This window comes from Eublepharis macularius, chromosome 3, assembly GCF_028583425.1.
Source record: "Eublepharis macularius isolate TG4126 chromosome 3, MPM_Emac_v1.0, whole genome shotgun sequence".
In the NCBI taxonomy this organism is placed as follows: domain Eukaryota; kingdom Metazoa; phylum Chordata; class Lepidosauria; order Squamata; family Eublepharidae; genus Eublepharis; species Eublepharis macularius.
In genome coordinates, this window is record NC_072792.1 from 89,870,594 (window position 1) to 89,886,280 (window position 15,687).

General features: G+C 40.5%; 1 protein-coding gene across 2 annotated transcripts; it reads left to right on the forward strand.

Moving 5' to 3' along the window:
* The first annotated feature begins 288 nt into the window (after positions 1-288).
* SIK1 (salt inducible kinase 1) lies at positions 289-15,129 on the forward strand. Of its 2 annotated transcripts, none has more exons than XM_054973432.1 (14): positions 289-865; positions 1,551-1,782; positions 2,481-2,597; positions 5,399-5,462; positions 5,823-5,984; positions 6,242-6,366; positions 6,483-6,606; positions 7,384-7,604; positions 8,177-8,326; positions 8,791-8,913; positions 9,177-9,399; positions 10,848-11,123; positions 11,449-11,695; positions 12,364-15,129. In XM_054973432.1, exons 2-14 carry the CDS (start codon positions 1,630-1,632, stop codon positions 12,767-12,769), a joined length of 2,391 nt encoding a protein of 796 aa, XP_054829407.1. In that variant the 5' UTR covers positions 289-865; positions 1,551-1,629; the 3' UTR covers positions 12,770-15,129. The 2 variants fall into 2 exon arrangements, with proteins under 2 accessions (XP_054829407.1, XP_054829408.1); XM_054973433.1 differs by lacking the exon at positions 289-865 and adding an exon at positions 880-1,147.
* The last annotated feature ends 558 nt before the right edge of the window (positions 15,130-15,687 follow it).

A 15,687-nucleotide genomic window follows, 5' to 3' on the forward strand; every position in this document is an offset into this window, starting at 1 on the left:
ATATGCTAATTGCATTGGCACACACACACACACACACCCTCGCGATTCGATCCTGGGCGCTTTTAGTTGCTTCGCCGCGGGCGCCTGGACTTCGGCATGAGACCCCCAGTCTGGAGAACGGCCTGGCCAAGCACAGCTGCTTTCACCAACTCCCAATGTCACCCGCCGAGGCCGAAGTGCAGCGCCCTGGCTCTGCACCCGAGCCAGGCTGAATTCCAGCGCGCGCGAACGGCAGTTATTCTCAGCCGTGCTCGCGGGCTGCTGCATGAAGTTTCGTAATCCTCTTTCGGTGCACATGGGGTGACCGTCCGTCTGAGTCGCGATGCACAGGAGGCGGAATCCTCTCGGGGCTCTCGGGTCAAGCGGTGCCACCAGCGGCGCGGAAACAACTCCAGCCCGGCCTCCCTCCCAGTGTCCGATCGGGTTAAACACCGCCCGACCTCCGGGGCGCGGAGGGCGAAAGCGGGACCTGGCGGATCCGGCAGGAGACACCCCCCCCCCGAACCTTAAGAGCTAGGGGTTACATGGCGCGCCACCCGGGTGGGGCTGCTTCTCCTCTCCCCTTTTGCTTGGCTCTCACGTCACCCCACCCTCCCGATCTCCAGGGCGACGGGCCCATCCAGGCGCGCGTCAGAACAGGCCGTCTCTTGGCAACGGCTCGATGTCTCTCTCTCCCTTTCTCATTCAGCCTCGCGCTCGGTCGCGCGTCGCTCTGGCGTCAAAGTGACGTCAATGGGCCTGTCTCGGCTTTCGGGGTGGGCGGAAGGGCTTCCCGCGTGTTCCTCTGGCTGCTGCACACACCGGAGCAGCAGCGCGAGCCTAGCAGGCGGAGGCGGCAGCGGCCGGCCAGCCAGCCCAGCGCGAGGTACTTCTGGAACTTGGAGCGCGGCTGACGCTGCCAGAGCCGGGGGCCGGGCAGGCTTTCCGGGGAGTAGTTCTGCCTGAAATGCCTGCCGCTCTCCTTGGGGACCGGCGCGCGCATTCTTTCCGTCCTCGCTGGCTTCTTTTGCGGGACGTTGGCTGCTGCTAAGCTTTCTGGGGAAACCCCTCGGGAGCCTGCGGTGCTTTCGGAGGGGCCCTCTTCGGAGGGACCCTTCCCGAGTGGGGGTCCGGCTCTCTCCGGAGCGCTCCCTTAGCGACGGAACTGGTACTTGAATGGTGGCAGCAAGGGATGGGGGGCTCGGAAACGGGGCCGGTTATAATTGGGGGAGCGATATCTTTTTCCCAGACACGCCGAGGCTGTTAAGAAAGAACTTTCCGGAGTAGTTCCTGCTAATAATTTTATGCTTGTAACTGGAACCCCGTTTGTCAATTAATTGGGCCAGGGGGAAAGGTTTTTTTTTTTTTTTTTGGTCTGAGGCATGTTTTAAAGTTTCCTTCCCAAAGAGAGAGAGAGAGAGAGAGAGGTTATAAATGAAAATAAGAACAACAATAATTTTCTTGGACAAGTTCTTGCGGACCAACTTCTAAAGTTGGATTGGTTTGGGTAGAGACTCTGTAGGGCACAAATTCCCACAAATCTTAGTGGAATTTTATCCGTCTTCTCGCAGGTGCAAAATTTCAGCCTTTGAAGAGGAATGCCTATATAAATACTTCTGAGTAGTCTTTGTCAACAACCATTATCTAACCATGGTGATCATGTCAGATTACACTACTGTTCCCACCTTAAACCATAGCCAGCAAAGGCCTCTTCGAGTTGGATTCTATGATATTGAGAGGACCTTGGGAAAAGGCAATTTTGCGGTAGTGAAACTGGCTCGGCACAGAGTGACCAAAACGCAGGTGAGTGTGATGTCTGCTGCTTTGCTTGGTTTAGGAAATCAAGAGTAGAGCGCTGGGGATGCTGTTCTGTGAAGTTCTTGGTTTGTACAAAGATGAAATCAATAATTCATATTAAGAGGGACTACTTGGAATAGTAGACTCAAAGAAGCCAGCAGCACTGATGAGATGGATATTAAGTCCATTACATCCACCACCAGAGTGGATTTCATTTTATTGATGACATTAGTAAAACATTAAAATGTATCTTAGAGGATTTTCTTGGACAGCCGATAGTTTTGGAAATAAGCAGTGTAGTACAACTTCAGGAATATAAAATGGAATGTTTGAAAAGTAACCAGCATCCTGATCCTAAAACTGTACTCCTAAGCACAGTTCACTAAGGAACAAGTCCAGTTGAACTTACTGCAGTTTACTGCTATGAAGACCTCATGGTTGTGTTGCATATGTATTGGAATTATTTGTTCCAATGACGTTTATGCTCAAGAAAGTTTTAAGATTGGTGTTCGTTGGGGAGAGGGTTAATCTTAGTGTATATTATGTAGCACGTGGTCTTTGAACAAGGAATTTTGTGCAGCTTGTATAATAACCTCCCAAATAGCATTTTTTACAAGAGTTATTTCAACATGTTTTGGTCGATTGTGTAGTAATATAAAAACATATTTTACAAGGGTTCTGGGTTTGTTTTCTTGAATCTGCAGGTTGCAATAAAAATTATAGACAAAACACGGTTAGATCCAAGCAATTTGGAGAAAATCTATCGTGAGGTTCAGATAATGAAGCTTTTGAATCACCCCCATATTATTAAGCTGTATCAGGTAAGAGATCACTTCTGACCACTACCTGCCTATTAGAATTATCCTTATGGCTTTGGCTTTTAATGATCTTACACTACACATGGTTGGAACAGGAGAGGAATGATCATTACACTACTTTAAAATGCACAAATGGAAATAGATCAGGCCCTGAATTCTTCATGTTTAACAAGTTTGTTAAATTTAAACAAAATTGATTTAAGATAGCTACAAATAATTTGAATGTGAGTGTAAATTATCAAGCATAGGAAGTGTACTTCCATTTACGGCTATTTTTTTATGCCTTTACACTGATTATGTCTATGAAAATACCTTGCTGATTATAATGCAAAATTTTGAAGTTAAAAGTAAACATTAGATCTCTATTAATAACACATATGATTTGAATTACTAGGAGATCTCTATACTCCAACACTAACATAAGAACATTTAGGTTACAGTTCTGACTATGATGACTTGAAATAAGTCACATTAAAATCATTTGGGCTTGCGGCTGAGTAAACATTATTAGGATCAGGTTATCACTTGGATGTTTCCTTTTAAATTTGAGTTTTAGAGTTTGAAGAACAAAAATTAATCTAAGGTGCTGAAAATGAGATTTCAGTCATCGACTGAGTAGGGTAACAAATGCTAAATGTTTTATCTGATTAGTGTTCAGTGGAAGTTCTGTTTAATCATCTTAAATAGTATTGTGTGGGTTTAAGGCAAAGGTGATGTGTCACAGTAGCTAAAGTTCAATGTGAGGTATCAGTTACCATCAAAATAAGATGTGCTTCCTGACTAGCTTTTCTTTTTTTGGCAAAGCTTAATTAAAATAAGAGCCAGTTGTTTGTGTAGGCATAACTTTTAAAGATCAAATTCTCATTTGATGAATTTGTAACAATACAAGTTTCTGTCCATTTATCAGTTTGCTAGCGTGGTGTTAAAGGATCCACAATTTTTGTTAATTTCATTAGTGTGGACTGAAATAATCTTAAAATTTTTCTTATTGGATCATGCTACTTATCAAGAGGAGTATTTTCTTCCAGCTCTTTCAACTTAACATTTTATATTCTTGCTGATTAATGTTTATGTGTGATGCTCCCTTTTGAAGGAATCTAAGCAGTAGGAATTAGGTGAAATGGCAGTTTGAGGGTGGAGGGTGTTGTTGACGATTTGAACGGCAGTGTCTAATTTTAATTCAACTGGAATCTTTCCAAGAACATTTAAAATGCCTTATTTATTCTGGTCATTTATTTTACATTTATATGTTGGATGAAAGCTCCCTTCCTTGCTTTTGAGACACACACTGTCTTACAGAATGTTAAAACCCTCAGTTTCTGAAGTAACACTGACATTGTTTTGGTTCTTAATATTTTTTGTAAGCCAAAACCTATAGTTGCTTTTGAGGATTTGTTTATGGTAGATGTTTCGTATTTGTGATTTGAAGCTGAAACGCAGGACAGGTACCTGTAGTGATAAATTGTGTGATCGCCCCTCCCTCAGAATCTGTAGGATAGTTAAAAAAAAACTATTTCGTCAGACGTTATAAAAGGTCTTTTGCAAATGGTGTTTTTTGCTGTCAGATTTCTTCCAAATTATGGTTCCTTATGAATGAAAGACCTCCAAAACTTCCCATTGTTAACAGACTTGCTCAAATCTTGCAAACTGGAGGCCGTGGCTACCTTTATAGAGGCAAGCAATCTCATTTTGGAGCTTTCTCTTTTCCTACTGCCTTCCACTTTTCCTAGCGTTATTGTTTTTTTCAGTGAGTTTTGGTCATGATGTGACTAAAGTAGTCTCAGTTTCATTTAAGCTTCTAGGGAGAATTCAGGCTTAACTTGAATCCACTTACTTTTGGGGGGGGCTGTCTATAGTATCTGTAAAATTCTCCTCCATCACCACATTTCAAATGGATCAGTTTTCTTCACTGTCCAACTTTCACAACCATACAAATACCATAGTTTGGATTATCTTGATCTTAGTCTTCAGTGATGCTTCCTAACAGTTAAGGATTTTTTCTAGTTCCTTCATGGCTGCTCTTCAGAGTCTCAGTCTCCTGATTTCTTGGGCGCACTCTCCTTTTTGGTTGATGATTGAGCCAAGGGACTGAAAATCTTTAACTGTTTTATTTTTTTCATTGTCAGCCTTAAAATTGTGTAAATCCTCAGTAGTCATTACATCTGTCTTCTTGATATTCAGCTGTAATACTGCTTTGGCACTTTCTCCTTTCATCAGTAGTTGTTTCAGGTCTTCACTGTTGCATTTAGAAATAAATTAATGCTGGAGTCAAAAATTAACACAGTTATTTATGCATATTGAGAAACGCCCTTGCATAGGCATAAAGCTATCATGGATTGACAGGCTGAGTAAATAAACCTATAAAATTCCAAATGCAAATGGGATGTTTTGGTAGGTTTTTCTTGCTGCTTCTTGTGCTCTGAATTCACTTTCATCTTACTTGTTAATAGTGAAATCAATAAATCATGTTAATCATACCTAAGTGTGTACACCAATGTGATAAGCTAGTTTTTAATATATAGTAAAAATAAGAAATTAAAATGTATGAACAAATAGCTAAATGTTTCTCGTACATAGACCGAGAGGGATAGCTGTGCCAGTCTTCTATTTTTGACAGCTCTTGTGAGGGGAAATACAGTTTTTCTGAGTAATTCTTAATTACTGGATAAACTTCTGTGGTGAAGGAATAATGATTTGCTATGTTTTGATGTAGTACAGAAAAGTACTTATATTCAAAAATGTATTTAAACAATTTAGAACTGTATGTTTGATACATTCTTTTCTCTTTCTCCCTCCCTTCTCAGGTTATGGAGACAAAAGATATGCTTTACATTGTGACAGAGTTTGCAAAAAATGGAGAAATGTTTGGTGAGTTCTCATTATGCACAGTGAACAGTTGATATTCCCTCGGTGACATTCTTACCATTTAAAGTATTTAAACATTCAGATAAATGGCATTTTCACAACAGTCATGGTATTTGTCTGGTATACCCTAAAAGATGTGGCATTAATTGATTCATTAGCTAAGGTTTTGGATACTGGGGGTTCTGGAGGTTGTTACTGTTTAGAGGAATAAGAAAGCTGAAGATTTACATACTAATGCTTAAAGTTGGAGTAAATGATTACTATACCAAAGCGTCATTTACCACTCAGTCAAGATAAGGGTGAAGGAAATTGAGGTCCATCATAGGCATTTCATTTTGGACCTTTTGCCTGTGTGTCTGACAGATCATTTGACTTCTCATGGACACCTGAGTGAGAGCGAAGCTCGAAAGAAGTTCTGGCAGATCCTTTCAGCTGTAGAATATTGTCACAGTCATCACATAGTACACAGAGACCTCAAGACAGAGAATCTGCTATTAGACGCTAACATGAATATCAAGCTTGCAGGTAAGTGTTGGTTGTGCAGGTGCTGGTGCTACAAAACACAACATTGCTTCATTTTTTGTGTGGTGCCCTAGTAGAAAAAAGTCTTCATGTTTTTGAAGTGCTCTAGGTTTATGATGACATTTAAGAGAATAGACGCTTGTGGAAGCAAGTATGTGACGTCATGTAGCATCCCCTGCAATGCCCTTGCTTTCTTTAATTATTCATTTTCAAAAAGCAGATACCAGTGTTAAATTCCAGATGTTTATCTTCCCTTACAGACTTTGGGTTTGGAAATTTCTACAAATCTGGCGAGCCTCTCTCCACGTGGTGTGGAAGCCCACCCTATGCAGCTCCGGAAGTTTTTGAAGGAAAGGAATATGAAGGTCCTCATCTTGATATATGGGTAGGTTTTAAGCTCTGGACTACTCTAATATAAGTCTAAAGATTTCCCCAAAGGATGGTACTTAAGAGGTAGCACTGGCTGTGTTTCAGTTACTTACATGTACTTTCCATTGACAGAGCCTTGGTGTGGTGCTGTATGTTCTTGTCTGTGGCTCTCTGCCATTTGATGGACCTAATTTACCAACTCTGAGGCAAAGAGTGCTTGAGGGACGATTCCGCATTCCCTACTTTATGTCTCAAGGTGTGTTTTACTCATCTTTCTGGTGATAGATACCCATAACTTTTTTCTTTTTACCTACCTGTTAGATTTTTGTTGTTGTGAACTGTATTTTCTAGGCATTGAATAGATGGGGGCACATTTTCTTTTTCATGCAGAAAGGTGCAGAAGTGTACAAAAATACAACTGGTTATAGAAGTGATTCTTACTTTATTTTTGAGAGATAGGGTCTTTAAAGCAGATCCAGTGTGGTGTAGTGGCTAGAGTGACAAACTAAGACCTGGGAGACCTGGGATCAATTTCCTGCTCTACTATGGAAACTTGTTGGGTGGCATCTGGCCAGTCGCATACTCTCAACCTGACCTGTCTCACAAGGTTGTTGTGAGAAAAAGTGGGGGAGAGGATAATGATATTAGCCACATTGGGTCCCATTGGTGAGAAAGGTGGGGTATAAATGAAATAAAATAAGCAAAATAAAAAGTAAAGCTATAGTATACATTTAAAACATTTACAAAATTTCGTCTTAGTTGTTAAAAAGAGAGTATACTGTCCAGGACAGAAATACTGAGTACATTGCAGCACCTCAGTCAGCTTTTTCTTGCTTTTGCTCTCAAGTAGAAACAGGTTATTTTGTCACTGTTCTGGTGATAGGCACTCAAACAAGATTAAACTGTTTGGTCAGTGTGGCACATTTGTAAAATCCTTGTTTTTCTTTATGGGGCTATTAGTCTAAGGTATCTCTTGCTTCTTATCTCTGTAGTCAAGTGTGTCTTTTGTGCTTGTTCCTAAAACAAACACTAGACTGTGAAACACTCATTCGACGGATGCTCGTTGTGGACCCTACAAAACGAATCACAGTTGCTCAAATAAAACAGCATAAGTGGATGCAGGCAGATCCTTCTCTTCAGCAGCAGTCTCTGTCATTCTCTATACAAAACTACAACTCCAACCTGGGAGACTACAATGAACAAGTCCTTGGTATTATGCACAGTCTTGGAATTGATCGGCAGAGAACAGTTGAGGTGAGTCTGATTGGTTGTGTAGAGACTGAGAAACGCTTGCCCCTTATACAAGCTTAGTGACTGTATTGTGTGGGAAAGAACTGTGTATTTGCTGTTTGGATTTCAAATCAAGAAAAATGTCATGCACTTGTAGAAATGGTACTGAAATATTTCTACGTAACTTGATAGAATGTATTTTATATTTGGAAAAGATGGCTGAAAACTAAAGAGTGTATTTGATAAGAGAGTAGAAAAGAGTCCAGTAGCACCTTTAAGACTAACCAACTTTACTTTGATATGAGAATATTCTTAGTTCTAAAAGCTTCAGTGTTCTCTGTCCTAGATGCCCACAGTATCTAAACTGCTCAGAACCGGATCACACTGGACTTTTCTCCCTTCTGAATTTTTCCATATTAATCCCTTCTTTATACCATAAGTTTTAATGCATTATACAGAAGTATCCATACTAATTTTCAGGAGAATTTACTTTCAAGTAAATGCTTCTAGGTTTATAACTTTTAGTTAAGAGGTAGCTATCCTTTTTGAACCTGGCTGTATGCTATAATTGTCTCTCTTTGTTCTGTCTCCTCTAGTCCCTTCAAAATAGCAGCTACAACCATTTTGCTGCAATTTATTACCTTCTCTTGGAGCGCCTTAAAGAGTACAGAAGCAATCAGTTGTCAAATCGTCCACTAAATGGCCGTCAGCAAAGGCCACGGAGCACAGACTTCAGCAACGTTGAGGTAATATTGTGTTGCCATTCATAAGGTCATGCCAACTTCTGTCTGTCTGTTTTTTACAATTTTCAGCCTGCTGGCCAGAAAGCACTTTTTCAGCAGTGTATGGGGAATGTGCCTATTTATGTGTGTAAACCCTTGTGCCTGATTTCAGTATTGGAAGGGAACTTAGTTTACTGCAAGTTTAAACCCCAAATACTACAACCTCACAGAAGTATGCAAGGGTTAATCGCTGTAAGAAATCTGTTCAGCATCTGTCCCCTTAAGCTGTATCCCATCCTCTGTCTCTATGAACTAAGTCCAATCCCTCTTTATTTACCTTCCTGAAATGTAAACTAACCCTCTCCGTGTGCGTCTTTGTAATTAATCCTTGCGTGTTGGTCCATATGTTATAGCATTTCAAATTACGTATTTGTTTCTGTCCAAATAGCAGTTGGCAATTACTCTTTTTGAATCCCTTTTGTCTTTAGTTGCCTCAGGATAGTCTTGCCAGTGAGACATTGAGATCATCTCTCCTTTACCAGCATCCTCAAAATTTGATTCCGTCACCGTTGCAGGCAGAATTGGATTGTGACATAAATAACCCATTACAGGTTGGTGGTCCTAGCATCTTGATTTTCATTTGATTGGGGAAAGTGGAGGCTGGTGGTCTTGGGACAACGGAGTCTAGAGTAATTTAAATATCTGTCTCTTCTCAGTTTTACAGTTGTATTAGCTTCCTTGGGGATATATGTCATAGAGAAGATAGATGGGCAACGGAGCTGGATAATGAAGGGCTTGTTCTGAAATTAAAAGGGGGTGTGAGGAGGAAGCAAATGAGTTCACTCCATTACTTCCTATATCTTTGACCTTTCAGCCTGTGTTCTGTCCTGTGGATCCAAACTTCAACAGCCTCTTTAGGAATCGCTCAATCTCTCCAAACAGCCTGCTGGAAACCACCATTAATGAGGAAGTTAGGCAAGACAAGGAACTGGAGGAGGAAATTAAAGCCTTCAACCCAGTCCGCCTCCCTATCAACACTAGCCGAAGGCATACGCTGGCTGAAGTCACAACTCATTTTTATCAGTGCTCTCCACCATGTAAGTGCTGCAAGAAGGAAAGGCTGTGGGATATGGATTGAGGGTGATAAAAGCATTTCCTCTTCAGATTTTAAAACAACAGTATCAGTGTGCTGCTTGACTCTCACAGTGCAATCCTATGCAGAGTTACTCCAGTCTAAGTCCATTGGTTACATTGACTCTAGATCAGTGTAACTCTGCATGGATTTACACTTTTAGGATCTTGTGCTTTTCTCCCGATTATCTGCTTTGTGAACTTATTCTTCAAACTCTTAGCTTGAAAACTGTCATACAGCTGGCAGGCTCCAATGGGTCATTGTAGATTGTTTTTAATGTACAACACGTGTGATAGTTGTTTGGATCTCCAACAGCATTTCCCAGATAGCTCATTGGTTGAGAAGAAAATTGCATTTTACCATCACATTAAGTCTAGTATTTTGTCACTAACAAAACATGACACTGCTCTCCTTTTTCCTCAGTGCATGCATTATGGTTGTGTGTGCGATGTGAAGGTGACTGTGAGAGCATCAAGATTCTTACTGGCTAGTGCATATAACACCTAAAACCTGGGACATATTGTGAACATTTTCTTAAAAAATTGTTTTCTTCTGTAGCGACCTACAGTGCCATCCCAGTGAGAGCAACACCTTTCTGAGTCCTTCGAAGGGTATAGCTCTACTTAGGACTGCACTGGAAATGTCCCTTGCTGTCCGGCTAAAGCACAGATAATTCACAAGGTCCTTTAAAATAAAGCAGTAAACACTAGCAAGCCTTCTACCTTCTTGTTCTGCAACAGTGTCCCATAGTTTTATTGTTATGCTAAATTCTTTGCAGATTGTACACTTTCCCTATGATACAAGTCTCTCAGGAGGGCTTACATTTAAAAAGTCCGACTGACAGGTTGTATCCCTGGCTGCCAGGCTGTTTTCTTCCTTCAGACTCTCATGCACTAGGGCTGGGTGGACTACAGGGAAGCTTTTTTTCCTTCAAAGAGTTAGCTGTACAACTTCATTTATAGCTGTGAAGACCCCTATGGGTTTCTTTTCTTTCCTGGAGAGAGTAAGTTCTTTTCTAATTTATGTTTGGTTTTTAAAACTCTGATAGCATAGGTGCCTTAACAGTTCCCTTACCTCTTTCCTGTAAGAACTCAGATCAACATAATTATTGCTGTTGAACTTTCCAGAGTAGTGATCCCTCATTGTATATATCATTTGATTTAGCAATAAAATTACACTGCAGTGCTTGTAGGTCTCTGGAATTATGTGGCTGCCATAATTTGCTGCCCGTACTGAACCCTGTGAGTTTCAGATGGTGTGTTTGACATTGGTTGCTAACGTTGTTGCTTTGCTGTTTGTCTGAGGCTTTTTGGTTACTGGCAGATTTTCTGTAGGTAGAGTGACCAGTATCCAGCAATTTTGATAACTTCCTGGGTAATTTCATAAATGTTCTCTTCTTGTATATTCTCTTAGGTATAGTGATTTCTTCATCCGCAAGCCCCACTGAAGGAACAAGTTCTGACAGCTGCCTCACTTCATCATCAAACAACAGCTCTGTGACTCTCGGCAATTGTTTGGAAGATCAAATGATGCTTGGTCACCCAGGCACAGCCAGAGTCACATCATCATTTCTGACTTCTCAATCAGACACACCAGTATTGCAGGCTCAGGGCTGCATGGGTGGAGCTTCTCTGTTGCCTGTCACCTTCCAGGAAGGAAGGAGAGCATCTGATACCTCATTAACTCAAGGTAATTCTTCCATTGCTATGTAAACAGCACAGTGTCATGTGGGTTTTTGTGTGTGTGTGTCTACACACACACACAAAACTCCAGAATACTAGGAACCTCTTAATTCTATTATTGGCAAATTAAGACTTTTAAATTTGGCAGTGGGGTGGGTAGCATGCACAGGAGATCAAATAGGGTTATGCAGCCTTGATCGAGGTTGCAAATTGGCTTTGGTTCAGGGGAGAAGGGTATAGTAGAAATTCAGAGGCAAGGCATTTTGTGCCAAAGAAAATATTAACAGGTAATATACATTGATTTATAATTTTCCTTTTTCTTTGCTTTGTAGGCTTGAAAGCATTTAGACAGCAGCTGCGGAAGAATGCTAGAGCCAAAGGTTTTCTGGGTCTGAATAAAATCAAAGGGCTTGCTCGACAGGTGTGCCAGTCCTCATCTGCTCGGATGGCCCGGAACGGCATGAGCACTTTCCAGCATTCTCAGCCGAATGCTTGCATTTATGGTAGTGGAGGAAATAGTGGTGGCAGCAGCAACAGAGAGAGCAGGAACTTGCTTGAAGAGGTGCTCCAGCAGCAGAGGTGAGAGCATAACACTGAACATAAGACCACATGTCCATTATACTGATGGCTATTGTAACAATAGAAAAGAGTACCAGTCTTCAGTTCATGCTGACTGCAGATGAGCTGTTTGTTTTATGTATAGTCTTAGGAAATATGGGGTGATACGGGATAGAAATCACACCAGCTAGCTAAACAGCTTCCCACCATTTCCAAATTTGTTTTCATGGTTTCTGCACATTGGACTCTATAGATGTGTATTGACCTAATCTGTGCCATCTGTACACCTTTATTTTGTGATGCATAGATCATGGAGACCGAGCCATATGTGTTTGCTGTGCAACTCAATGCGAGCATTGAGTTGCACTTGTGCATAACAGGTGAAATGAAAGAAAGTGAGGTCAGCGTATGACAGAGAATAGGCTGGGCTGGCATGACCCTCTCTCACTGTCTAATTTGAATGTTTGCACAAGGTTACAGTTGCAGCCCACAAGACATGCAGAATACCATGGCTTTGTAATGAAAATGTAATCTTTTTTCATTATCAGATTCCTAATGTAATGCCATGATTTGTGGAGGTGTCTGCTTTTAATAGCTAGCAATCATTACCTGGCATGAGGGTTGGGGTTATGTGCAATAAAAATGTGAGGCTTATTAAAAATGGATAATTTCTTCTCTCTTCTGTTCAGGATGCTTCAGTTACAACATCATCAGGCAACCTGTCACCAGCCCTCTCAAGTGTCTCAAGCACACACCAGAGTCATGTCTGACACAAAAGGCAGTAAATCAACCAATTCTCTGCTCCTATCTGAATTGCAAAGTGAGAACTCATTAGAGTTGGCCTTTGGCAACACCCAGTTTCTCCAACCTCCCTTTCTTGGCGTTGGCATCTCTCCAGTGTCTTCAGCTGCTCATCTTCTAGACACACATCTGCACATCAGCAACAGTGCATCCCCCATTGCCTCCATGTTTTCGCAGCAGAATAGCTTCACTGTGCAATCTCCAACCTACGAAGCAGTCAGTTTGCAGCATGGGGACTGTGAAATGGAGGATCTTACTTCCAACCAGATGGGGAAATTTGTTTTGGTCAAATGAGAAGTGTTCCTTTTCTTTGAATTCATACAGCTCTTTGGGGACAGAATTCCACTCTCACTGAGATCTGAGAAAGGGCGAATGACTGTATTTTGCAACAGTAAATAACTCTCAGAAGCAATAACATGTTTGAAGTATGTGAAGAGGCCATTTGGCTCAGTAGAGCTCCTAACTTTATAGAACTGATAAAAAAGCAATATATATGTCTTTTGGCTTCAACAATCCTTGCACTGAACAAATATCATGAAAAACAGAAAGAAAGACCTTTTGAAGAAAATAATGACAGGGAACGGGGATGGGTGGGGTGGGGCTAGGGAGAACACTTTTCCGGTACTGTATTAAAGTCAGGCCAATACAGCTTTGCTGTTATGCAAGACTTCAAAGGTGGTCAGTGGTGGTGGCATTGCAGGGATAGGCTTTTTCAAAGAAGGGACCAGAGCCACCCTATTCACAATATTTGTTTTATGGATTTGTGAAGATGCTTACCTCTTTCTAAAACAAAAAACAAAAAAACCCTGCAGAAGTGGCAAGTAACATTATGCAGAGATAGACGAACAATGGAGAAAGGATTTTGATTCTTGTTTTAAAGGAATCTATACCTCTTCTGTTTATTTTGTTTCCCTCCCCTACTCAAACATTTGGACCTTAAGAGAAAACTGTGAACTTTTTGTTTCTTATTTCAGACGTAATAGCTACGTCTTAGGATGTTTGTCCCCTGTTATCAGGCTATAAATTGCTTTCATGTTGCCTTTATTCAAAAATGATAGGAATATTTTGTGTATCAGCATGGAGTTGCTCACATATTACTCCAGTGATGATGGGAAGAGCTTTTTAAAAAATTACTTTTTAAAGAGAAAACCCTCCCTTCCTGCAAAAGTCCTGGCATTGCTTTGAAGTTGCCTATGGGGTTTTTTCAGTGCTGTACACATTTAATGCCGCTGCTAATGAGGGTTTTTAAAATGCATTTCATTATCAGGGTCCAAACTGAACCGACTCATAGGGGAAAGTGCAATATTCAGAGGTTTTGACAACTATACTGACAGTTGAAAGGAACAGAATAGCACAAAGAGATACTCTTCAGATGTAGTCCTTTTATGAACAAGCTAGTTAAACAGTCAGCACAAGTTCTAGGTTTTGTTGTTTTGCATATTAATAGGTTTTAAAAAGTTTTTTTTTAAAAAAAAATTAGCATTTTTATGTGTGGGGTGTGTTTGTGTATGCATGTGTGCATGTGTATAGGAATTGGAAGACACTATACACTACTTCTTACATTTTGAAATAAGCTTTGATAGTGTCTTGGCATTTACTGTCTCATCCTGGACATCACAGGGGTGAGAGAGACTGCCTTGACTCCTTTGACCTTGAAGCAAATAGCTAGTGGCAAAGGAGGAGAAGGGAAGTCAAATTTCTGTAGCAGGTGAGCAAGTAGTGTGCCAGCTTGGCCCCAAAATACCATTCTGATGTCTAAAACCAGCTTCATTTTGACTAACACTTTAAGGACCCATTTCTTTAAATGTAACACAGGGGTGCCTTCACATTACTACTGCTTCTTGCAGCCTGCAGTGTTATATATGTTTAAAAAGGTATTTTTTAAGCAAATAAGCCAAAGACTGTCTGTTGAGTGGGCTGGGGTGGGGTATGTGTGGAATAGGTGAGAATGTTATGTGGCTCTATCTGTGGCTCTCCAACCTCTATCTATGTACAGAATCAGTAGTGATGTGTCTTCAGCTTGATGCTGCTGCTATGTGGTGTGGATTCTTCAAGGTGAAGGGAAATTATATGATTCTTTCTGCTGGTGCCTTTTGAGCAGAAGAAATACTAGAGGCTTTTGGTCTCGGTATATTGTTAGCAGGAGTGACAAAAAACAAATGAGGCAAGATCATCACAAAACAGCAATGTTGCCTTCATTTTCATAAAGTAGCACGTACTTTTATCAATTGTTTCCTTTCCCCCTTTTCTATCTCATTCTTTTCAGTGTCATAGATCAAGTGGCCACAAAAACAATGTCTGTTTCTTGTTCTGAGTGATGAAAAGCACTTTACTTTCGGAGAACCCTTTCCCCTCCATTTTCCCATTGTTATAGAAAATGCTTGGAAACTATTCTGGAATAGTAAAAGGTCATTTTCAGCATTTCAGGGCTGGGGGAGGGGGGTGTTTGGTAGAGTTTTTTGACAGTGCTATTTCTGGAGATTGCAATGCAATAGATTATTTAAAGATGCTTTGTGATTGGTTTAATTAAGATGTATAGTTTTTATTTTTTACCATGGCAGAAGATCATTTTATTATGTTAAATGAGAGATGTACACCAAATTATTAGTTGTGTTTTATTTAATATTTAAATAAAAAAATCAAAAACACTGTTTTAAAATAATGTATCGTTTGTCTTGCATTTTTAAACCTGTTTCTGCATATATATATATATATATATATATATATATATATATATATATATATATACATATATATATATATATATATATATATATATATATATATATACATACATATATACAAGTTAGGTGCTGGATGTGCAATTTTCTTCAAATCTTCCTTCTTCAATGATAAACCCTTTTTTAAGGGTTCAGCAGAAGAATCCTAAGACCACTTTACAATGGGGAGAAGCCTCTTGAGTAGACTTCAGAAGAATTCTGAGAAGACCTGCTTAGGATTGCGCTGCCAATTAGGCTTATTAGCAGGAAAGAAATCCGTTGGCTGTAAATCCTACCAGCTAATATAACCTCTGTGTTTGGGTGTAGAGTACCTACATGTGACAGATGTTGAGAATGAATAACTGGAAAGGCTATCACTTTCTGCATATGAGCACCTCAGGTATGTCTGCCTGTTAGAGAAGTAATGCTGCTCTCCAGACAGTCTAATTCAACAAGGCAATTTCATAACAAGAAAACAAGAATTTTCAGGAG